The sequence below is a fragment of the Leptonychotes weddellii genome, chromosome 7, assembly GCF_054177405.1.
Source record: "Leptonychotes weddellii isolate Sample4059 chromosome 7, ASM5417740v2, whole genome shotgun sequence".
NCBI classification, from domain to species: Eukaryota; Metazoa; Chordata; class Mammalia; order Carnivora; family Phocidae; genus Leptonychotes; species Leptonychotes weddellii.
Genome location: NC_138375.1, coordinates 113,680,119 through 113,704,080, shown reverse-complemented (window position 1 = coordinate 113,704,080; position 23,962 = coordinate 113,680,119). Strand labels below are relative to the sequence as shown.

The window sequence follows — 23,962 nt, the reverse complement described above, 5'->3', positions numbered from 1 at the left end:
GCCTTAGCTTTTACATTTAGGTCTGTGATTTATTTTGAGTTAAGCTTTCTGTATGGTAAAGATCTAAATTGGTCTTTGTGTACGTAGACATCCATTTGGTTCTAGCACTATTTTGTTGAAAAGAGCATCTACCATTTCTCCATTGAATTGCCTTGGCATGTTTTTTCAGAAACCAGTGGAATAAATGTAAGTTTATTACAGGGCTCTTAATTTGTTCATTGATTTGTATGTCTGTACTTCATAGTCTTAAGATACTTACTAAAGCTTCATAGTAAGTTTTGAAAACGAGAAGTGTTATTCCTCCAACTTTGTTCTTTTTCACAGTTGTTTAGCACTTCTGCGTTCTTTGCATTTGCATATCATTTTAGTATCGGTTTGTTAATTTCTGCCTCCCCAAAATCCCCTCCTTGGATTTTGATAGAGATCACGTTGAATCTCTAAATCAGTGGGGGAGGTTTGCCATCTTCCAGTGCACAGGTGTGGTATGTCTTTCCATTTATTTAGATCTTCCAGTATTCAATATAAATTGTTTTACTTTGCTATTCCTAAGTGAATGGAATTTGGTTTCTTCTTAATTAAATAGATTGAAATGCAATTGATTTTCATATATTAATCTTATAACCTGCAACCTTGCTGAATTCATTTATTAATTCTAGTAGGGCTTTTTTGTGTGGGTGCGTTTATCTGGATTCCTTAGGGTCTTCTAAATACAAGAACATGTCAATAACAAACAGCATTTTTTTTCACTACCCAATCTGGATGCCTTTAATTTTTTTCTCTCTCTCTCATTATTAGAGGGCATGTATGAAAAACCTATAGCTATCAGCATCCTTAATGGTAAAAGACTATTTGAATTACTTTTCTCCTACAATTGGGAACAAGAGAAGGATGCCTGCTCTCACTACTTCTGTTCACCATTGTTCTGGAGGGTCTAGCCATAAAATATTAGTTCTATTCCTAGTTTGCTGAGAATTTTTACCATGAATCGATGTTGGATTTTGTCAGAAGCTTTTTCTGTATCTGTTGAGATGATCAGAAGAGATTTTTTTCTTTTTTCTAGTTAATAAGGTATATTACATGAACTTATTTCCTGATGTGAAACCAGGCTTTTATTCCTGGGGTATTCCCCCATGGCCTTGGTACATAATTCTTTTTACTATATTTCTAGATTAGATTTACTGATATCTTGTTGAATATTTTTGCTTGTATATACGTGAGGAAGGGATAGTGGTATGTAGTTTTGTTGTGATGGTTTTATTTAGCATTGGTATCAGGGTAATAATGACCTCATGGAGTGAGTTGGGAAGTGTTCCCTCCTATTTTTGGAAGAGCTTATTTGTATTATTTCTTCTTAAAATATTTGATAGAATTTACCAGTGAAGGCATTTGGGCTTGGACTTTTCACTGTTGGGAGATTTTTAATTACTGATTCAATTTCCTAAGTTGGATCGGTCTATTCAGAGTCTCTGTTTTTTTCTTGAGTCAGCTTTGGTAATTTGTGTCTAGTTAGGAGTTTGTCCATTTTGTCTAAATTGTCTAATTTGTTGACATAAAGTTTTTCATAGTATATTTTATAATATTTCTCATTTCTGTAGGGGTTAATGGTGATGTCTTCATTCCCGGTTTTGGTATTTTGTGTCTTGGTTGGTTTAGCTAAAGGATTGTTAATTTTGTTGATCTTTTGAAAGAACCAGTTTTTCTCTTTTTCATTGATTTCCAAATCCATTTGCTATTATTTTCTTTATTCTGCTTACTCTATGTTTAGTTTGCTTTTCTTTTTATAGTTTCTTAAGGTGAAATCTTACTGGTTTCAGTTATTTCTTTTTTTTTTTAGCGTAGGAGTTCAAGACCATTCCTTTAGTTGCATCCCATAATTTTGGTACTTACTTAGTTCAAAATATTTTTAAATTTCCCTTGTGATGTCTTACTTTGACCCTTGGATTATTTAGTAACACGTTAATCAATTTCCGCATATTTTGGGATTTCCCCAGTTTTTTCTGTTGATTCCTAATCTAATTCCATTGTGGGATTACAAAGCATTGAACATATTTTGCATGATTCCAGTTTTTTTTTTTAATTTATTGAGAATTGTTTTATGCATGTTTTTGTATAGCCTGTGATCTAAGAATGGTTTTTAGATTATTAAAGAGTTGTTAAAGAAGAATATGTGACAAAGGTAGTATGTGGCTTGCAAAACCTAAAGTATTTGCATCCCACTTGGTCATGGTATTTAATCATTTTTATATGGTGGACAGGAAAGGTTTGACAACCCCTGGCACAGCAGTGGTCTATTTTATAGAGACTATTCCATGTGCATTTGAAAAAAACAAAACAAAACCTGTATATTTTGATACTGTAGGGTGTCATAAGTTCTGTGGATTTTAGTTAGATCAGGTTGGTTGATAGTGTTATTCAAGTCTTCTGTATCCTTGCTTATTTTCTAATTGTTTTATTGTTGAGAGTGTGAGATTGCAAGTTGGGATATCCCCAACTTGTTACTGGTAAAGTGAACAAGTGAACAAGTCAATATCATTAAGTATATCCACAGTGTCATGCAACCATCACCACACTGTCCATTTCCAGAACTTTTCATCATCTCAGATGGAACTCTGTACCCATTAAACAGCAACCGCCCTTCCCTTAGCCCCTTGGTAACCACCATTCTACTTTCTGTCTCTATGAATTTGCCTATCTAAGTAGAATCATATACTGTTTGTCCTTTTGTGACTGGATTTTTTCACTTAGCTTAATCTTTTCAAGGTTTATTCATGTTATAGCAGGTATCAGAGTTTCATTTCTTTCCAAGACTGAATGGGTTCTCTCGTATGCATATACCACATTTTGTTAACCCTTTTATCAGTTGATGGACATTTAGGTTGTTTCTACCTTTTGGTAGAATAGTGAATAATGCCACCATGAACATTGTTGTACAGGTATTTGTCGGACTCTGCTTTTTTAAATCATTTGGTATCCTATGCCTGGAAGTAGAATTGCTGGATTTTATGGTAATTCTGTTTAACTTCTTGAGAAACTGCCAAACTGTTTTCCACAGCAGCTGTACCATTTACACATTAATGCTAGCAGTGCTTTAGAGTTCCGATTTCTGTACATTCTTGCCAATACTTGTTAATTTCCGTTTTGCTTTTTTTTTTTTAATATGATAGCCATCCTAATGGATGTGAAGTGGTATCTCATTGTTGTTCTAAAGTCACTTTGTTGGTTTTTTATTTATTTGAGAGAGAGAAAGCATGAGTGGGGGGAGGGGCAGAGGGAGAGGGAGAAGCAGACTCCCTGCTCATCAGGGAGCCAGATGTGGGGCTGATTGATTCCAGGACCCCAAGATCATGGGAGGCAGACGCTTAACTGACTGAGCCACCCAGATGCCCCTAAAGTCACTTTGTTTTGAGACTTTAATCTTCTTAGTTTGTAACAAGTTTAGGAGAAGTAAGGTACTGCCATTTTATACATTTCTTAAAAGAATGATGTTTTTGTGTGCTTTGTATGTGTTTGTGATGATACTGAAGGAGTGAGTACATGTCACACTTTGTTTTCCCGGGAGCCCCGCATTTCTAAGAACAGTTAAATTTCAGCCCTCCCTAGTAGTCTTGTTAATGTGTGAATACTGTCTTTGCTTTTTCAAGGTCTAGAATTTATCTAGGACTGTTATCATACTAATTTTCTTGTAATTTATAGAATCTACCTTCATGTAGAGCAAAATGTCTGTGGACCTCTGGACCTCTCCTTACTCGCTTTGCAGCCTCAGGTAGCATTTAAAATCTCCCCACTTCTTTTTTCCCTTTTGTACATTAAACAGAATATTTACATAGGGATTATTGGTTGTTGATTGGATTAGACACTATGGGTAATGGCCATAGCATACTGCATCAGGGGATAACCAGTAAATGGTATTCTCATTCTTCTTCTGAAACTTCAGACTGGATTTACCTCCCTTGTCATCTTCCTTCCCGTCTTTGTCCTGGCTGTCTAGAGATCAGAGTGCAGCTTCGAGGTGTTGTCTGTTAGTTAGGTACTCCTTGTACTATCATTTGTCGCAGCCAAACAGCTAAGTCCCTTTAGGGGGACTTGGCACGCAAGTCTTCTTGCTCTTGTTGAGGTCTCTTTTCACTAAAGTTTCCTCTAGTTTGAATCCTATTTTGTGTTTTTTCTCTGTTTTATTTTGACAGGTGACAAAAGGGACATTAGAGTTAACCTGCAGCGCCTTGAATTGCCGGTTGACAGTATGTCCTTCGCCTTGAGTAGAGACAGAGCTCTTCTTTTTCTTCTTTTCTCTGAACCAAAATTGTCTTTTTAGTTTTGCTTAGCAATTTTTTCTTGACAAGCTTCTGCTCGTTTTTGGCTCTAGCTTTCCTGACACTATTCTTGTAACTGCTTGCAACTCATTTGTATATGTCTTTGGTTGTGGGCCCCTCCCTGTTCCATCTTTTTATATAAACTTCTTTATATTCTGAGCCCTTAGGACTTCTCTTTATGGGTCCACATTGGTTTATTTTTTCCTGTTCCTCCTTATCTGAATTCTTTGCAATTGAATAATCAAAACTGAGTCTTACAAGTTAACCAATTATTTTGTACTGCCTACCTAGGCCACATAGCCACTCTTGAGGGTTTTTTGGACATTTTTAATTTCTGCCCTTTTTGAAAGGAAATTTGAGGGTTCCTGACTTTTCTTTCTGATTTCAGCCCCAAGAAAGATAATCTACCAGCACTGGGTGAAAAATTTACATGTGTCCTTCCCATCCATTACTTCCATTATGAATTGTTCAGTTTTACAGTAATGAGAGTTTGGCTGGTCATTTATTTTGTGTCTGTATCTTTTTCCGTAGGCACTTCTGGCATTTAACATTAGAATGTATACCACCTTTTACCCAGAGTTCATGCTCACTTAGTTGTGTTTTTTTTCTTTTCTTTTAGTTTTTTTTTTTTTAAACAGACTTTTTTTTTTTTTTTAAAGATTTTATTTATTTATTTGACAGAGAGAGACACAGCTAGAGAGGGAACACAAGCAGGGGGAGTGGGAGAGGGAGAAGCAGGCTCCCCACTGAGCAGGGAGCCCGATGCGGGACTCGATCCCAGGACCCTGAGATCATGACCTGAGCCGAAGGCAGATGCTTAACCGACTGAGCCACCCAGGCGCCCCAACAGACTCTATTTTTTATATGAGTTTTAGGTTCACAGCAAATAAAGAGTGGAAACTACAGAGAGTTCCCACACACCCCTGCCTCCACACATGCACCCAGCTACCAAAACCCTACACTGGTACATTTATTAGTCTTACCTATCTTGACATATCATTATCACCCCAAATCGATGGTGTACATTAGGTTTCATTTTTGGTGTTGTATGTTTTGTGGATTGTAACAAATGAGTAATGACAGGTATGTACCACTCTAGTACTGGTAGTATACATAAGTATATCTACAGTATACAGAATAGTTTCACTGCCCTAAAAATCCTCTGTGCTCTGCCTGTTCATTCCTTATTCCTTCTGACCTGCAACCACTGATATTTTTACTGTCTCCATAGTTTTGCCTTTTCCAGAAGGGCATCTAGTTAGAATCATACAGTATGTAGCCTTGTCAGATTGGTTTCTTTCACTTAGTAACATGCATTTAAGTTCCCTCATCCCTTTTCATGCCTTGATAGCTCATTTCTTTGTAGAGCTGAATTATTCCATCAACTGGAAATTATCACAGTTTATCCGTTCACCTGCAAAAGGACATCTTGGTTGCTTTCAAGTTTTGGCAGTCATGGGTAAAGCGGCTTATAAACATCTGTGTGTAGGTTTTTGTGTGGACATAAGTTTTTAGCTCCTTTGTGTAAATACTGAGGAGCATGTTTGTGGATAATATGGTAAGAGTATGTTAAGTTTTGTAAGAAACCACCAAACCGTCTTCCAAAGTGGCTGTACCATTTTATATTCCCACTAGCAGTGAATGAGAATTCCTGTTGTTGCACATCCTCACCAACTTTTGGTGTTGTCATGCTTTTGGATTTTGGCCATTCTTATGGGTGTACAGTGGTATTTTATTGCTATCTTAATTTGCATTTACTGATGACACATGATGTGGAGCATGTTTTTATATGCTTATTTGTTATGTATATATCTTCTTTGATGAGGTGGCTGGTTATGTCTTTGACCCATTTTTTAAATTGGGTTACTTATTTTCTTGTTGAATTTTAAGAGTTCTTTATATATTTTGGGTAATAGTCCTTTACCAGGTATGTCTTTTGTACATATTTTCTCCCAGGCTGTGGCTTGTCTTGTTATTCTGTTGATAGTGTCTTTTGCAGAGCAGAAGCTTTGAATTTTTAATAAAGTCTGGCTTATCAGTTCTTTCATGGTTCATGCCTTGATGTTGTATCTAGAAAGTCATTACCATATTCATGGGTCATCTAGGTTTTCTGCTGTGTTATCTTCTAGAACCTCTTACAGTTTTGTGTTGCACATTTAGGTCTTTGATTGACTTTGAGGTAATTTTTGTGAAGGGTGGGACGTCTGTGTGTAGATTAATTTTTTTGCATGTGGTTGTACTTGTAGTATTTGTTGAAAAGACTATCTTTTCTCCGTTATTGCCTTTGTTCCTTCATCAGAAATCGGTTAACTGTATTTATATGGTTCTTTTTCTGGGCTCTCTCTTCTGTTCCTTTGATCTGTTTGTCTGTTCTTTTTGCCAGTACCATACTGTCTTGATAACTGTAGCTTTATGGTAAGTTGAATAGTGTCAGTCTTCTGATTTTGTTCTTCTTCAGTATTGTGTTGGGTGCTCTGCGTCTTTTGCTGCCTCAAATAAACTTTAGGATCGGTTTGTTGATATCCACAAAATGATTTGCTGGGATTTTGATTGGGATTGCATTGATATCTATAGATCACGTTGGGAAGAACTGATTTCTTGGCAGTATTAAGGCTTCCTTTCCATGAACATGGGCTCTCTCTGCATTTATTTAGTTCCTTTTTGACGTCTCTCTTTAGGGCTTTATAGTTTCTTCATTTTGATTTTTGATTTTTACCTTTTTCTTCTTTTGAATGCTAATATAAGTGGTCATGAATTTTTAATTTCAAATTTCACATGGTCATTGCTGGTATATAGCAAAGTGATTGACTTTGTATATTAACCTTGCATCTTGCAACCTTGCTGTAATAGCTTAATTAGTTCCAGGAGGTTTTTTTGTCATTTTTTTCAGGTTTTTTATGTAGACAGCCATGTCATTTGTGAACAAAGACGATCGTATTTCTTCCTTTCCAATTTGTATACCTTCTATTACTTTCTCTTAACTGTATTAGCTAGGACTTCTAGTACAGTGTTGGAAAAGGAATGGTGAGAACATACTTAACTTGTTACTGATCTTGGCAGGAAATCTTCTAGTTCCTCACCATTAAGTATGAAGTTAGGTATAAGTTTCCTGTAAATGTTCTTTATCAAATTGTAGGAGTTACCCTCTATTCCTAGCTTGCTGAGAGTCTCACTTGGTTTTTTAGTTCATATTTTTGCTTAGAATAATTTTACAAATCCTGGTATAGTTAAGTCTTTCAGGTTGCTGATACAGAGGCTTGTTTTACAAATTTAAACCTTGATTAGGCTGTGCTAGGAAAACAATTTAAAATGTTAAAACACACCTGTTGAAAAACTTTGGGACACAGCAAAAACAGTTCTAAGAGGGAAGTTTATAGTGGTGCAGGCCTACTTCAAGAAACAAGAAAAAACTGAAATAAACAATCTAACCTTACACCTAAAGGATCTAGTAAAAGAAGAATAAACACAGCTCAGCGTTAGTAGAAAGAGGGAAATAATAAAGATCAGAGTGAAAATAAATGAAATAGAGACTTAAAAAGCAATAGAAAAGATCATTGAAACCAAGAGTTGGTTCTTTGAAAAAGATAAGCGAAATTGACAAACGCTTGGACTCATCAAGAAAAAAAGAGAAAAGGCCCAAATAAATAAAATCAGGAACAAGAGAGAAGTAACAGCTGAAACCATAGAAATAAAAAGGAATATAAGAGACTACTATGAAAAATGGTATGCCAACAAATTGGACAATGTTTCCAAAACTAAATCGGGAGGAAGTAGAAAATCTGAACAAACTGATTACTAGTAGTGAAATTGAATCAGTAATCAAAAAACTGCCCCAACAAACAAAGGCTCAAGGCCAGATGGCTTCAGAGGTGAATTCTATCAGACATTTAAAGAAGAGGTAATACCTATTTTTCTCAAACTATTACAAAAATAGAAGAGGAAGGAAAGCTTCCAGATTAATTCTACAAGGCCAGCCTTTCCCTTACACCAAAACCAGATCGAGACACCACAAAAAAGAAAACTATGGGCCAATATCCCTGATGAACTTAGATGCACAAATCCTAAACAAAATACTAACAAACCAAATTGAACAGTAAGTTAAAAGGATCATTCACCACAACCAAGTGAGATTTATTCCACGGGTGCAAGGGTGGTTTAGTATCTAAACCAACCAGTGTGATATATTACATTAGTAACATGAAAGGTAAAAACGGTAATAATCATCTCAGTAGATGCAGAAACATTTGACAGAAATCATTATCTGTTTATGATAAAAACTCTCAATAAAGTGGATTTAGAGGAAACATACCTCAATATAGTAAAGACGATATATATGACAAACCCACAACTAACATCATACTCAATGGTGAAAAGCTGAAAGTTTTTCTTTAAAGATCAGGAACAAGATAAGGATGGCCATTCTTGCCACTTACTTGTATTCAACATAGTACTGAAATCCTAACTGCAGCAATTAGACAAGAAAAAGAAATAAAAGGCACCCATATTGGAAAGGAAGAAGTAAAACTCATTATTTGCAGATTACGTGGTGTGTATGTGTGTGTGTGTGTGTGTGTAATCCTGAAGACCACCAAAAAAACTACCAGAACTAAGAAAGGAAATCAGTAAAGTTGTAGGATCAACTTTAGATCAATTGAACAAGATAGAGCGCCCAGAAATAAGCTCACACTTAATATGGTCAGTTAATCTGCGACACAGGAGGCAAGAATATACAATGGGGAAAAGACAGTCTCTTCAGTAAATGGTGTTGGGGAAACGGGGCAGCCGCATGTGAACAAATGAAACTGGACCACTTTCTTACACCACACACCAAAAAACCTCAGACGACCTAATTGTGAGACCTGAAACCATAAAACTTCTTGAAAAACATAGGGCAGTGATCACTTGGACATCAGCCTTAGCAACATATTTATGGGATATGTCTCCTCAGGCAAGGAAAACAAAGACAAAAGTTAACTATTAGGACTACAAAATAAAAAGCTTTGTAACAGTTAAGGAAACCTTTAACAAAAGGAAAAAGCAGTCTGCTGGATGTAAGAAGATATTTATAACTGAGGTATCTGATAAGGGGTAATATCCAAAATAAATAAAAGAACTTACACAACTCAACACCAAGAAAAAAACCCAAACCAAACAAACAGTTGGGTTAGAAAAATGGGCAGAGAATCTGAATAGGCCTTTTTCTGAAGAAGACCTACAGATAGTCAACTGACATATGAAAAGATGTTCAGCGTCACTAATCATCAGGGAAATGCAAATCAAATCACAGTGAGATGCCACCTCACACCAGTCTGAATGGCTGGTATCAGAAGGACAAATAAGTGTTGACAAGGATGTGGAGAAAAGAGAATCCTTGTGCACTGTTTGTGGTAGTATATGTTGGTGCAGCCACTGTGGAAAACAGTATGCAGATTTCCAAGAAAATTAAAAATAGAAAATACCATATTATCCAGTAATTCCACTACTGGATATTTACCCAGAGAAAGTGAAAACACTAATTTTTTTTTTTTCTCAAACACTTAATTTGAAAAGATATGTGCACCCCTGTGTTTGTTGTAGCATTATTTACAATAGCCAAGATATGGGAGTAAGCTAAGTATCCATCAATAGATATAAGTGAATAAAGGAGATATATACACAATGGAATATTACTCAACTATAAAAATGAATGAGATCTTGCCATTTTGCAACAAGATGGATGGACCTAGAGGGTATTATGCTAAATGAAGTAAGTCAGACAAAGAAAGACAAATACCATATGATTTCACACATATGTGGAATCTAAAAAACCAAGCAAATGAACAAATAAAAAACCAGAAACAGACTCATAAATACAGAGAACAAACTGGTGGTTGCTGGAGGGGGTGGTGTACAAAACAGGAGAAGAGGATTAAAAGATTCAAAATTCCAGTTACACATAAAATAAGTTTTGGAGATGAAAAGTACAGCATAGAGAATAATATAATAATATTGTATAGTGTTGTTTGGTGACAGATGGCAACTATGTTTATCGTGGTGAGCACTGAGTAATATACAGGATTATCTAGTCGCTGTGTTGTACACCTGAAACCATTATGGTATTGTGTGTTAACTCTACTTCAATAAGAAAAAATTTAAAAGAAAAATAAAAAATAAATGTGATACTGCCTATCCTTATATTTGTATTTGGATAAGTTTTAAAATCATCATATTCAAAGACATTACTGTTTTTTTTTTTTTTGTAAAGTAACAGACTCAAAGCCAGGGAGGACAGTGATACTTAAGTGAAATATCTGAAAATATTTTTCGTAGAGTGCTTGTGTTGGCTTAAAGGAAACATAAAGAATCTGGGGTTTCTAATTCACTCATTAATCGTTTTTTTCTGTCTGGTTTGTTTATAGACGTTCAGCCCGTTGCCTATGAAGAGCCGAAACATTGGTGTTCAATTGTCTACTATGAATTAAACAATCGTGTTGGGGAGGCTTTTCATGCATCTTCTACTAGCGTGTTAGTAGATGGATTTACAGACCCTTCGAATAACAAAAGTAGATTCTGCTTGGGGTTGTTGTCAAATGTTAATCGTAATTCAACAATTGAAAACACTAGGCGACATATCGGAAAAGGTAATTTTGTCATTTCCCTGTGTTCACTTGAAATCAGTCATTTGTTGTGCTCGCTGTGTACCGTGAGTCGTGCAAGGCGCTGGAGTATACTGCGAGCCTGACGCGTGGGCTCTGCCCTCGAGTTGCAGATGCTAGGGAATGTATTAAGTCAAGACCTAATCAGGCCTCTTTTCCTTATCCTGCTTAGTTTTTCGTCATAGTACTTAGGATCTGAAATCATACTATTTCTGTATTTATTTTTTGAGTGTCTTCTTGACTGGAATATAAGCTTTACAGAAATTTGCTTTGTTCACGGCATTATTTTCAGCTAGAACAGTGCCTGGCTCATAGTAAGTACACGGCAAATATTTCTGGAATATATGAATGCTGGTGAAGGATTAGAATTTTTTAATTATGGTATTTTGAGTTGAGGTGCTTTGTAAGAATTTCTGTTATGTTGGAGGAGCTGGATTACAGATAAGAAGTCCAGTTTGAATGATAACAAGTCTCCAGTGGCTTCACCACCCCTCCTGCCTTTTAAATTCAGGTATAACTAGGTTTTATTTATATTTCATCCCGCAAGACAGTTGCCACAACAAACAAGGAACTTTTCCCACCTCAGTGAAATGTCCGAGTCTCAGGCATCAGATGGTCAGGAAGGAAACCTATCCCAGGTAGAGTGTATTGCCTGTCTTGTAAGTTGAGTTTTTACCACTAGCTCTGTTTTGCTTCTTGGACTTGAGGAAAGTCTTAGTCCAAGTTAGAACCAAAGGTACACTTATACCTTTTACCTACACAAAAGGTAAACTATACTTGTACCTACAAAAGGTACAATTGTAATTGTAATGTGATTTCTTATAGAAGAGATTCAGCAAAATGCTATGGCCAAAATTAAGTTGAAAAGAAAGCTTCCATTCTTTTTTGACTGTTGCCAACGTGGCATTGATTTTGTAGGTGAAATGCCTCACTGCTGTGTATTGGTTTTCCCATTACAGTAGGATGATTTAAGAGAAATTTACCTGGTGAATTCTTAAATTCTAGACTCTGTTTTCCCATTTTTCCTAGTATCCAGTTCTAGGATCCCTTCCTCCATGGGTCATTTTATTTGCTCAGAAACAAAACATAGTTTTTCGTATCATAGCCTAATAAAAGTCTTTGACTCACATGTGTATGAGGTATGAGTGTACAAGGATGGTCTTTTTAGCATTGTTTGTGGTGGTGAAAAGTTGGAAACAACTTCAGCTTTAGCTATATAATTTGAAGTTTTAATATTGAAAGTATATTCACATTATTTACATATATATTTTTAAAATACCAAAACCATTCTTTTCAAGGGAAGTAAAATAAATCTGCCATTTAAAGTCTCTTCCTGTGACCTGAAATTACATATGTGACTTAGGGTCTTTTTTTTTTTTTTTTTTTTAAAGATTTTATTTATTTATTTGAGAGAGAGAGCACACGAGACAGGGGAGGGTCAGAGGGAGAAGCAGACTCCCTGCCGAGCAGGGAGCCCGATGTGGGACTCGATTCCGGGACTCCAGGATCATGACCTGAGCCGAAGGCAGTCGCTTAACCAACTGAGCCACCGAGGCACCCTACTTAGGGTCTTTTTTAATGCTCCCGTACTCTCCATTAGTAAAAAAGAATGCAGAGCATTTTGCCTGTTGACTCTTTGTGATAGTTAAATTAACTTAGCACCAAGTGTTCCTTTGAAAGGACTCATCCTAGGTGTTTTTTTTCTTTTTGCCTTCGCTTTCTCTCATAGAGATAATAAATGATTGTTGGCAAAGAGAAAAGAACCTAAGAACTGACAAACTTAATAAGCTGCCAACCTGAGGCTTACATTTTAGTTATTTAAGGACCTTTGTAGACCTCTTGATTATCTTTGGCGGTGTAAGGCCCTCTAGTGGTAGCTTCTGTCTACAGACTGTTGGTCGTTTGCTGTAGGTTAGCGGGTATTCTTGATTGCACTCTAGACAACCGCTTTGGTTTCGTTATACTGCGGTATTAAGGTGAGTCTTGTAATGCTCGTCTTTTTAAGGTGTTCACCTGTACTATGTTGGTGGAGAAGTGTATGCAGAGTGCCTCAGTGACAGCAGCATATTTGTTCAGAGTAGGAACTGCAACTTTCATCATGGCTTTCATCCTACCACTGTCTGTAAGATTCCCAGCAGTTGCAGCCTCAAAATTTTTAACAACCAAGAGTTTGCTCAGCTTCTGGCTCAATCTGTCAACCATGGATTTGAGGCAGTGTATGAGCTCACCAAAATGTGTACCATTCGAATGAGTTTTGTCAAGGTGAGTGGGTTGTAACCTGTAGCTTAATTTGAGTCACTGTAAATATGTATATTATATTTCTCTAGGTTATGATTTTAAAATATCTTTGTGACATGAAAGTCAGTATTTACTTTGGACCTGACTTAATAGGTTTTTAAAGGATATTCTTGAGTTTTAAAGCTTTAAAACCACATGGTAGGTCTAAGTTTTAATTTTATAATCCAGACATAAAATGCATGATACTGATTTTGATATTGAATAGGGGCTGAGTTTATAAAGAGCTTCGGTTAAAGACTGAATTGCTAGAAAGCATTTAATATTAAAATTGCTTTTGAAGTTCCTTAGCTTCAGCAGTTTCAATTATTATTAGATCCCACTGGAGTGACTTAAAAAATTCTTTAGAAGACTAAAATTAGCTTCCTTGCATTTAACCTCTGTTATTAAGGATTTGCAAAGTTGAAAGAACTTTTCAAATTTATCCCTTGCTCTTGGCCTGATTTTACTGGCCTTCCGAAGATGATGGTTTGTGAGTAAAATTAGGAAAGAATTTTAGTGACACATATAAGCATCCTGTACTCTGTCCACTTGGTCCTTAAGGTTTTAACCGAAGAAGAACAACTGTGAAATGCTCTGAGTGGGCTTTTTCTTTTTGACATTCAGACCCACAGTCCAGTGTTGCCTTGCTGCTTTGCTGTCGGTCTTTACTATGCATCAGTTTATCAGTAGCCCCAAAGGCATTCCCCCTCCATAGAAACCTAACTTTTTTTAAAAAGATTTTATTTATTTATTTGATTGAAAGAGAGAGTGTGTGTGGGGGGAGGGAGCAGAGGGAGAGTGAGAAGCAGACTCCCCGCTGAGCAGGGAGCCTGACTATGCGGGGATGGGGATGCAGGGCAGGGATGCCGGGCTCAATCCCAGGACTCTTTATCAACTGTGCCATCCAGGTGCCCCAGAAACATAACTTTTATATGTTTAATCTCTACTCCCCCATCTCCTCCCTCCCAAGCCTAATTTTCCTGGGCCAGCACTATCGTAAGCTGTAAAGCAGAGAGCTTGGTGAATCCAGGCACATAAAAGTGAAAAAAAATTTTAATCTTTATCTAGAATTTTAGGCTAAAGTGTTCCAGTTTGATTCGTCCCAGCTACTTTAATTACAGTTGTATGCATTGATCAGATCTACAGTGGCTTACCTCAGTTAAAAAAAAAAAATCCCAAACCTGAAAACCAAAACTTTTTCATAACAAAATCTGATGTGAACTTATATGAGGCTGTTTGTGGGTTTTATTTACCCCATTAAGTGAGAATGTATCTCACTGCAGAAATAATAGTGTTTTAATTATGAGCTGTTGTACTGTATTAACTTTCTAAACTTCAAAAAGAAAAAGAATTCTGAAACATATCTTGCCCCAAGGATTTCTATTAAGGGAATCCTATCTCTTTCAACACTGCAACTCTCTTGCTTTTATTTTTTAAAGATTTTATTTATTTTTTTTGAGACAGAATGAGAGAAAGTGAGCGAGTGGGGGAGGGAGGAGCAGAGGGAGAAGCAGACTCTCCACTGAACAGGGAGCCTGATGTGGGGCTCAATCCCAGGACCCTGGGATCATGACCTGAACCGGAGGTAGACGCCTAACGACTGAGCCACCCAGGCGCCCAACTCTGTTGCTTTTAGTTCCATGGTGAATCCTAAGATTGGTTTTGTGGCCTCCACTGTTAAAGTATCTCTTTGTTAGTTTGTTAAAATTGTCTTAGGCTGGTTGACAGTTTAAAGAGGTATTTGCTATGATATCTTTTCATTTTCTTAGGGCTGGGGAGCAGAATATCACCGGCAGGATGTTACCAGCACCCCCTGTTGGATTGAGATTCATCTTCATGGGCCTCTTCAGTGGCTGGATAAAGTCCTGACTCAAATGGGCTCCCCTCTGAACCCCATATCTTCCGTCTCATAGTGCAGAAGTAGTCTTTTCAATTATATTACTAGTGGACTTGTTTTAATTTTAGGGAAACTTTCAGTACAGATACTGTGAGCTTACATGGAAAACAGATATTACAGCTTATTTTTTTTCTACATAGTTGTGACCAATACATTTGTATTTTGTGATGAATCTACATTTGTTTGTTATTCATGTTCATGTGATTAACTCTCAAAAATGTTGTGAGAAATGGAAAGTAAGTGTTGTACCCCAGTTCACAAGTTTGGCATTGATCTTAAACTGGGACATAATTTTGCCTTCTTGTCCCAACCAACTTGTTATTCAGTTTTTTTGAAAAAGTAATACATCACGTGATGACAGGTTATAACAGTGTAAGAAGGTGTGCTGTGAAAAGTCTTCCCTTCTCCTCTTAACCCTACAGAAGATCTACTTTTATCAGTTTCTTTGTCCTACCAATGTGAAGAAAGTGTAATTCATTGTTTTGTAAAAGCATATGGTAGGGGCTGAAAAGAAACTATAAGAAAAACCACCCTTTTATTTGAAGGAACACTATGCACTGCTCTAACAAGTAGTGTTCAGTAAAAGCAAAGTGATAGTTTTCTAGGTGATGTCATAAAATTTACATTTAATACAGCTTAAATGTTTGTCAGTCTGTTGTGACTTCACTCAGTATATCTTTTGTAAAACATTTCCTTTTTTAAAAAAAAAAATTTATTGTAAACAACAGATCTCCAGTATATGTCATTTACTCAGAATCTGTCGTAAGTACTACTTTATAGTTAGTGACAGTGCACGCACGGCCTTGTTCAGCTTTGCTGCTTTTGGCCAATGTTGCAAGAACTCTAATTTTGACATGCATTAATCTTTCATTTTGCACTTTGATGGGTGACAGTTTCTAGTGTAATCTTTTGTGAAACACACTCAAGTGACTTGGACTTGGATGCTCATCCTTACTTCCTTGGTACCCTTTTGTATTAACAAACACTGCAGTTTATAGATTACGGTTGTAGGAAGTTATACTTTTTCTAGCTTTTGTTGTATTTTCAACCTAGATTATAGGACTGTTATTCTATAGCTCCAACTTAAGGTGCCTTTTTAAGTCCCTACCGCTTTATGGGTGTTACTCATGTTGGAAAATCTCATACTTAATCCCGCTGCTCTTACTGGTGTCAGTTGCCCTGAGCAAGGGACGGACCTGTGTGCTGTAGCCCGAAGAGCCTCTTCAGTCTGGCCCCAAGTTGAGGCTGCTGGGCTGGTACTTGAATGAATAAGTAGTGGTTGTGGAGATAGTTGACTTTAAAATATTCACGTATCACAGACTGCAGACTGTTCTCTCAGTTACCATGCATGCTGGGTTTTTTCCTTTTTTTTTTTTTTTTTTTTGCACCTCTGTGGTTGCTGGTCTCTCAGAACACAGTCTTCAAGAGAGGAAAGACACAAATACTCTGAAATACCCGTTCAGTCATGCTGGAAGGCTTTGGGTAAAGAACTTTTAACCTCTTTTTCTAGAGAGCAGTCAGATGGACACTTTGTTATGGCATGAGAACAGAGACATTATTTTGAAGAAAAAAAAAATGACCTAATTTACCTATTGGAGAAAGCTATTTTCTGGTGCCTTTTGAAAGTATATGGAGCCATGTCAGTCTTCTATTTAAAATGTTAGTTTGGTTTGACTTTCTACTTTGCCCTTTCTGCTTTTAAGAGAAGAAAAAAAATGCATTTTTTGAGGAAAGGAGAATGCAGTTGGTTTTGTTCTCTGTGCCATTATTTATTGCTTTTACAAAGTGCAGCCAGTGGGTGGCTTTAGTTCTTTCAGGTGAATGAGCCATATGTGTTTCAGCCTGCAGTTCTTTGCTGGGTAAAAGGATCCTTTCTGACCCTCACCTGAGTTACACATAAGTTTTACACAACATGCGTTCTTCATCTTCCAGGGTTGTGTCAGCCACATGAAAGAGAATTATTTGCTTCGTGTTCAAACCTAGCTACTTACATTATTCTTTTACTTACCAGGTTTATGGCACAATCTTTGGAACAAATTTATAGGAAGAAAAACCATCCAGGTTGAATGACAGATACACGTAATCAACTTCAGTGGGCTTGAACTGGTGGAAACTATTGAATTGTTTTATTGATGTTTTCAATTGAGTTAATTAAAAATTGTTTTTATTCATGTTACAGCCTTTAGAAAGTTGGCAGAGTTTTATGTGATTGGCCTTTTCTGTTTTCCCTAAGGAATTTTATCTCATGAAGGGCAGTATTGAAGCTCTTAACTGTTAAAAGTTTAATGGAAAGGTGTAAGCCTGTTGTATTTCCTAAAAGTGATTAACTCCCCATCCCTGGATTTTAAGTGAAAATTGTATTCAGTGTAGCTGCTTCTCTAATTCCCGAGGGTGCCCAAAATCCATGGATGAGAAATAAAAAATTGCCAGTGACCAATGAAAAGAAGACACTTCTGAAAGAAACCTTTTCAGAAAATTACAGTTTTAAATTTTTATTTTATCTCTAGAATGGCTTATAGTCAAATTTATGGAAACATCAACACCACTGGAACAATCACGTTTTATAGCTTGTGTAATATATTAACATATGTGAGCTGAAAAGACTAGAGTCTGGAAATAATAAAATGACAACTGGTTTGGTAAATGCAAAAAGAGAAATAGAATCAAAATCTGAGTAATGAATTAATGCAACAGAAAGATGATTGGGAAAAAAATTTAAGAGTTGCATTTGATCAGCATCTCTATAATAAAGTATTATGGTCTTTTTGGTATTGCTTGGCTTAAGTTATGGAATGTCAACTAGTAGGCATGTTCTTGATCTACTGAAGCTAACACTTTTTCCTTAGCGATTAAAGAAGACATCAATCAAAATGTCAAGTCATATACATCAGAATATAAGTCATTTTTCACATTTTATTGTTACGTAAGGAAACTGTGGTAATAGAATTGGCTGGGTTTCTGAGTTGAAATCCACAGTAAGATTACTAGGTAGTTCAGTGAGCTATATATCTCATAATACAGAAAGAGGATATAGCTACTTTATACTTTTCATAACATTTGAGAGTAAGACATCCTTTTAAGATGTAAAATGATCAATAAGTGTTTGGATCTGAAATCTCTTGTCAAGATGAGAACTGGGGCTCACATTATAAAACCCTTAAGGGTACCTGTGGGAAACAGTCTTCCTGTAATAGTATTCTGTTGAAGGAGAAGGTTTATACAAAAAATAAAATCCTACCAGTAGCAGAGAACCTCCAAAAAGTCTGATAGTGCCTGTTTAAGTACTGTCTGTTACAGAGAGCATCTAATACATCAGCTTAGATCCATTTCTTTATACTCTTTGTAGTTGCTTGCTCAGTATTACTTTGGATTGTTATCACTTTCCCACTTAAAATATTTTGGTATCTTTCATACTTATTGAAGAAGGAAGGCTCTTCTGATAATTTTGAATTCAACTTCCGGTGATGACTTCAGTTTTAGATCTGTTAACTTCAGGGGGTGTGAGCCCTTCTTTGTCTTACTAGTTAAATCCTCACTCCCTCTCTCAGATAGGAATATAGATGTGTGTCCTCATTATAGCAAGGAGCTAGATAAGCAAGGATCTTTTAAAGTAGTAGATAGCATGGTGGTTTCAGGCATGTTTGGTGATTTTTGTGGGAGGGAGTTTTCCTGAACATTGGTTTATGGGTGGTCTCTTGAGATACTAAGCAGGGCAGCTTCCTGGGGGTAATCTCAGGCTTGAGGCCTGTTTCCTCCAGAGCAGCACCCATTTTCCCAGGTGATACCGGTGGGATCTGGGGGAGATTTTCTCCTCACAGCAGATGCATATATGGGAAGTGACAATTCGAGGCCTTTCTTCTGCATAAACAGTGGTGCCTGCTGGACTTAGGAGAGGTGACAGTATTTATCCAGCCTTTGTTCTGTTCCATTATTCCTAATAGAAGCTTCTCTTCTAAAATACAACTGTGTTATAACTGAAGTGTTAACCTGAAATTGGATGGTTTACAAAAACCAATGAGAGGGAGTTTAGATAGCAAAAAAAATTTTTTTTCAAATAAGAGCTTATGATACAATACTTGATGGTAGCAGTTGCTGTAAAACAAGTGATGGGATATTTTGGTGAAAAGATGCAAGCGCAGGATTCTTCTGTCATTCATGGCAGAGTGAAAAAGATCTGTGTGGTTCTTGTCCCAATAATTCAATTCTGAAAATTCTTGGAATCATCATAAACCATTGTCCTTTAAGGATTCATTTGAAGATCGTGTTCTTAAAAAGTTGAGAATTTTGTGTGCGGGTAGGTTCTTTTCCCTCAGTAACTAGTGCCTTGTTGATACGAGCTGGTATTGACTATAATAAAACTACAGTGAGGCCAAACAATTCCACCTTCCTTACTTTTATAAGGAATTTTTTAGAATCGGATTTTCCCTTCTCATGTCATTGGAGATGATGTTGCTTTGATTTATTCATGAAGTATTTTATGTGTAGGGACTCTTGAAGATAATAGTTGGGCAAGTGATTTTCTTCTTAATCTGGTGGGTTAAAATTGCATTTTGAAAATCACTTATTTTAAAATTGGATAGGATTGTAATCAAGAAAACTGGATTGTTTGTATGTACCTGCCCATCTTCTCTTAAAAAGGTTTTGCATATGCAGATGATAAAGACCAAACCAATGGCTGCACTGTAGATCTGCTTCTTATTTGTACTTGTTCTGCTTCCGTTTTTGTTGTAGAAAATGAAATTCTAGCAACATGTTTCAATTCTGTTGCCTTTTTGATACTTATAAAAATGTATTAGGTTTTACTATATTGTGCTTTTCAAAGCCATAACTCTTAAGAACTTTGTTTTTGCATATCGTTTGCTAATACTTTATTTTAATAAATCTCGAAACCTGCTTAATGTGTGTGTGTGGGGTTTTTTTGTGTGTGTGTGTGTGTGTACTCTCTTTTGACTTAGCGTGTTTCACTGAGTGCAGTTATAAAAAGGATGAGATGACCAGTTGCTATGAGCGGCTGTGTTATCTGTGTGTGCATGGGCAATAGAAAATGGATATACCATGCCTTTCCACGCAGCAGATTTGCTCAAAATATCAGTGTTTTTCCATTCTGTTTGTAAGAGAGTTGATGTATTTTTGTTTGTTTGTTGAGTTTAATTTAGTTGTGAAGAAGTATTTAATAGATCTAGTCTGGGGTATTTTTGTTTAAACACTAATTTCCCTTCTCTTGGTCTATCTGTAAATGAGTGGTGTTGACCTGATGATTAGGAGATAGAGTAGCTCTTAGCAGAACCGGCTCTGGGTTCTGCCTGTCTCCACGGGGATCCTGGGTCTCATAGGCTCTCTTAGCTCTGTGCCCTTTGGCAAGTTGCTTAACCCCTCTGTATCTCAGTTTCCAGTCTACTTCATAGTATTTTGGGGAAGATTAAATAAAGTCATACAAATAAAGTACTTAGAACAGTGCTTGGCACACAAGAACTCGTTTTTATTTTTACTATCTCTTGCATTTCTTCTGCTTCTTTGATTGAGAGGAATTATTTCTGATGCTACTTGACTTTAGGAGATCCACCCTTGATTAGTTTTCTTTATTTTCTCCTTAAAAAAAAATTTTTTTTAAGTCACAGGTTAGTTTCATCAGCCCCACCAAGTACATACTTTTACCATTGCTGTGTTGTGTATAGGAGAAATGCAAACTCATTCTCATTAGGAAGGGATGGTGTAAATCTGTGTGCTCCCCACTAGAAAAGGAGGAAGACCCAAACTAAACGTTTTAACCCGAAAGAATACATATAAAAGCTCTTGTTATTCTTTTTGGAGACAAGACTTCATCAAAAGAATCCATTTCTGCAAATCAGTTCCTTCTTAACGCCTTTTATTTTAAGTGTAAGGTATTTAGTAGTGACTTCAGTGGCTGTTGTAGAAGCATATTTTAAAAAAACATTTGTTCTGGCACAAGATTTCAGTCAACAGAGGTGTTGGCTTCTCTCCGATTTAAGATGATTAGTTGTCAGATTGCTGTAGCCCAAACAGTTCAGGTGATGAGGGGATCAGCCGTGACACCTGCTTTGGTTTTCTCTCAGACAAGAGATTCAGTGGTTACTGCTCTTCCACAGCACAGCAGTTTGATGCAGCTCAGATTTTATACATATTTATAAGAAGGCTTTCGGCAGGTAGGGCAAGCTTTTAAGAAAGTACTTCTTGAGAGCTCTGTAGTATATAGGGTTCGATGAAGGAAGCATTTTTTTAAAAATTCCCTCCATTTAACATGTTAAATATTACTGTGTTTTTGTTGAATTTGTAAGCCTATCGTTAATAAAGACTTGATTTATAAAAAAAGGTGGTCTGTTCTTCTGACTAAATCACTTTGTGAGTCTAGTTTAAAGAAAGGAGGATGAGACTACAGGGAAAGTATAAGGAAGAGTTGTTGGTAGCTTCCTTAGCCATCCTTGTCTTCAAGTATGTGGGCTGGACAGTGGAAGGGGCATTTAGACTCGTATTACCCATATCGTAACAAGTGGATATGTGTAGAATTTCTGTGAGAGGCAGTCCCTGGGGCAGTGTTTTGATGGCCGGGGATGAATTTTGAAAGCATCCTTATACTTTTGTTTTAATCTGTTACCCCCTTCCCTATCCAATAAAAACCTCACGTGTTATTTCATTTTTATTAAATAATAACTTTTATCTGAGCTAAATGCTGAGAATTCTAACAGTACAGAAAAGGATAAATAAAAAAAAACCCAAGCCACAAGCTAACCATTGAACCTTCCCATGTGTAGTGTGTGTTCCCTTCTAACCTGGTGGGTAGTCACTCTACATTAGTCCTTTCCTTTTCTTTGACAAAAATTTTGCTGATTAGTCGGAGTGGAGCTGTAGCTCCTTTTTTGAAAGCACTCAGAGAAATTGGTTCCAGGTGTTTCTTGGATTTTTTTTTTATTTATTTATTTTATTCTTATGTTAATCCCCATACATTACATCATTAGTTTTAGATGAAGTGTTCCATGATTCATTGTTTGTGCATAACACCCAGTGCTCCATGCAGAATGTGCCCTCCTCAATACCCACCACCAGGCTAACCCATCCTCCCATGTTTCTTGGATTTTATATACCCAAGAGAACATTGTCCACTCTTCAGTATCTTCTTTTGTTGAATGGCAGACTTTCCAAAGTGTACAACATCAAGCCTAGCTATCCAGATATTTTAATGAGATTGGAAATCAAGGAGAAAGAAAAAGGTTTTCATTCTTCATGGCATTTATCCCCATTTGACATACTATAGGTTTTATTTCTTTACCCCGTTTACCGACTCTCTCACCTCATAGGAATGTCAGGTCTCCGAGGCCAGACCTGTGTTCCCACTGCTAGAGCAGTTCTTGATAAATTGTAAGCACTCCAGTATTTGTGGAATGAATGAGGTGACAGAAGTCAGATGTGATTTTTTTTAACTAGAATTCATACTTTGAATTATGTAATATGGCAGTTCTTAGTTGAATGGTTTATAGCTCAGCACTTTAAATATTAGATCTCTTTATTGCTTGCCTCATCAGAAAAGGGGAGGCTCAACTAAGAAATTAGGAGACCAGTATCTGTTCTTTCTCCTTGAACTTTGAGATCTTTGCCCAGAAGTTATCAGGTTCCTGGATTTGTTAGAGAACCTACAAAATTAACAATCAAGTTGGAGCTTTAGCCTGTTGATGTTTAATATTTTCCTCAGAGAAAGTCAAAAGGCACAGTTTACTTGATGTATTTGACCAGAAAAATAACCGAAGAGTACTTATTTCATAGCTTGCAGGGGTGGTGGGGTTAAGAACCCTGCAGTCAGTTTGATTTCAGCACCCTGGTTTTCGATCTCCTAATAGCATCCCCAGTTGTGCATGAGGGACAAGCCTTTAATTGCATTCAGGTAGGGCACCGTAAGTAACACCTTTGAGAGACCGAGCATAGTGACCATGTTTGTACTTCCAAATACAAGATTAATTTTGCTGAAGAGTGTGTGTGGGATTGTTGTGGGTAAAAAAAGCCAGAAGAGTTTGAAGGGCTATCCCTTTGTTAAGATTAATAGTCGACATTCCCTGATTGCTTTCTCTTCACATAAAATTCTTTTAAGTTTTACAAAATTCGCTTCACTTACTTAGTGATAGCAGTGAGGGTGAAGATGATGAATGCAAACACAAACTAGTTACGTAAAAATGGTAAGACTGGAAATGAAAAGCAAGGTGCTTTGCTTTTATTGTCTATGTAATAAACTGCTAGAATTTGACCAATGCGCATCCTCCCCTTCCTTAATTATAGAACATCTATGTCCAGCTGCATACCACACTTCCCAGCCTCCCTTTCAGCTAGATAATGGTCATGTGACTAAGGACAGGAGCAGAAACGTGCCATTTGGTGTAATGCTCCGAAGAGGAATGTTTTCCTTGCCCCTTCCCAATGGCTAGAATGCAAATATGGCGGCAGGAACTAGAGTAGCCACTTTAAAATGGACGTGGAAGCCCAGGAATGAGGATGACAAGCTGTGCTGCTCTGGGAAGGTTATGTGAAGAAGAAACTCAGAAGCAGGGAGTATTCTTTGTTATGACAGTTCAGACTCATTCACTTACTCTCACCAGATCTTCCCTGAGTGCTTATCGCAGGTCGAGCTTTATTCTAGACAGTGCAGTAGAGCTAAAGCAGGGTTGTCAGCTGTCCTTGTGGAAGGCAAAGCTGTAACAGTTGAGTGTTTTTGACCCCTGTCTAGTTAGGGTTATCTGATCAGTTTGGAAGGTGGAGAAGAAGCAGAAATGGAGAATGAAGGAGACTTGAAGAAATAGACTCTGCTTCTATTTTCTTGAATGTTTTTTTTTTTTTTTTTT

The 23,962-nt window shown here is 36.9% G+C and overlaps 1 protein-coding gene across 4 annotated transcripts in view; it reads left to right on the top strand.

The window, feature by feature from the left end:
- SMAD5 (SMAD family member 5) overlaps positions 1–20,017 on the top strand; it is a 54,199-nt gene extending 34,182 nt beyond the window's left edge. For all 4 annotated transcript variants that reach the window (XM_081827026.1, XM_081827028.1, XM_081827027.1 and 1 more), the window contains 3 exons: positions 10,709–10,930; positions 12,951–13,207; positions 14,992–20,017. In XM_081827026.1, the coding sequence (XP_081683152.1) occupies positions 10,709–10,930; positions 12,951–13,207; positions 14,992–15,135 (623 nt within the window). In that variant the 3' untranslated portion in view covers positions 15,136–20,017. The remainder of the gene's footprint in view (positions 1–10,708; positions 10,931–12,950; positions 13,208–14,991) is intronic.
- The last annotated feature ends 3,945 nt before the right edge of the window (positions 20,018–23,962 follow it).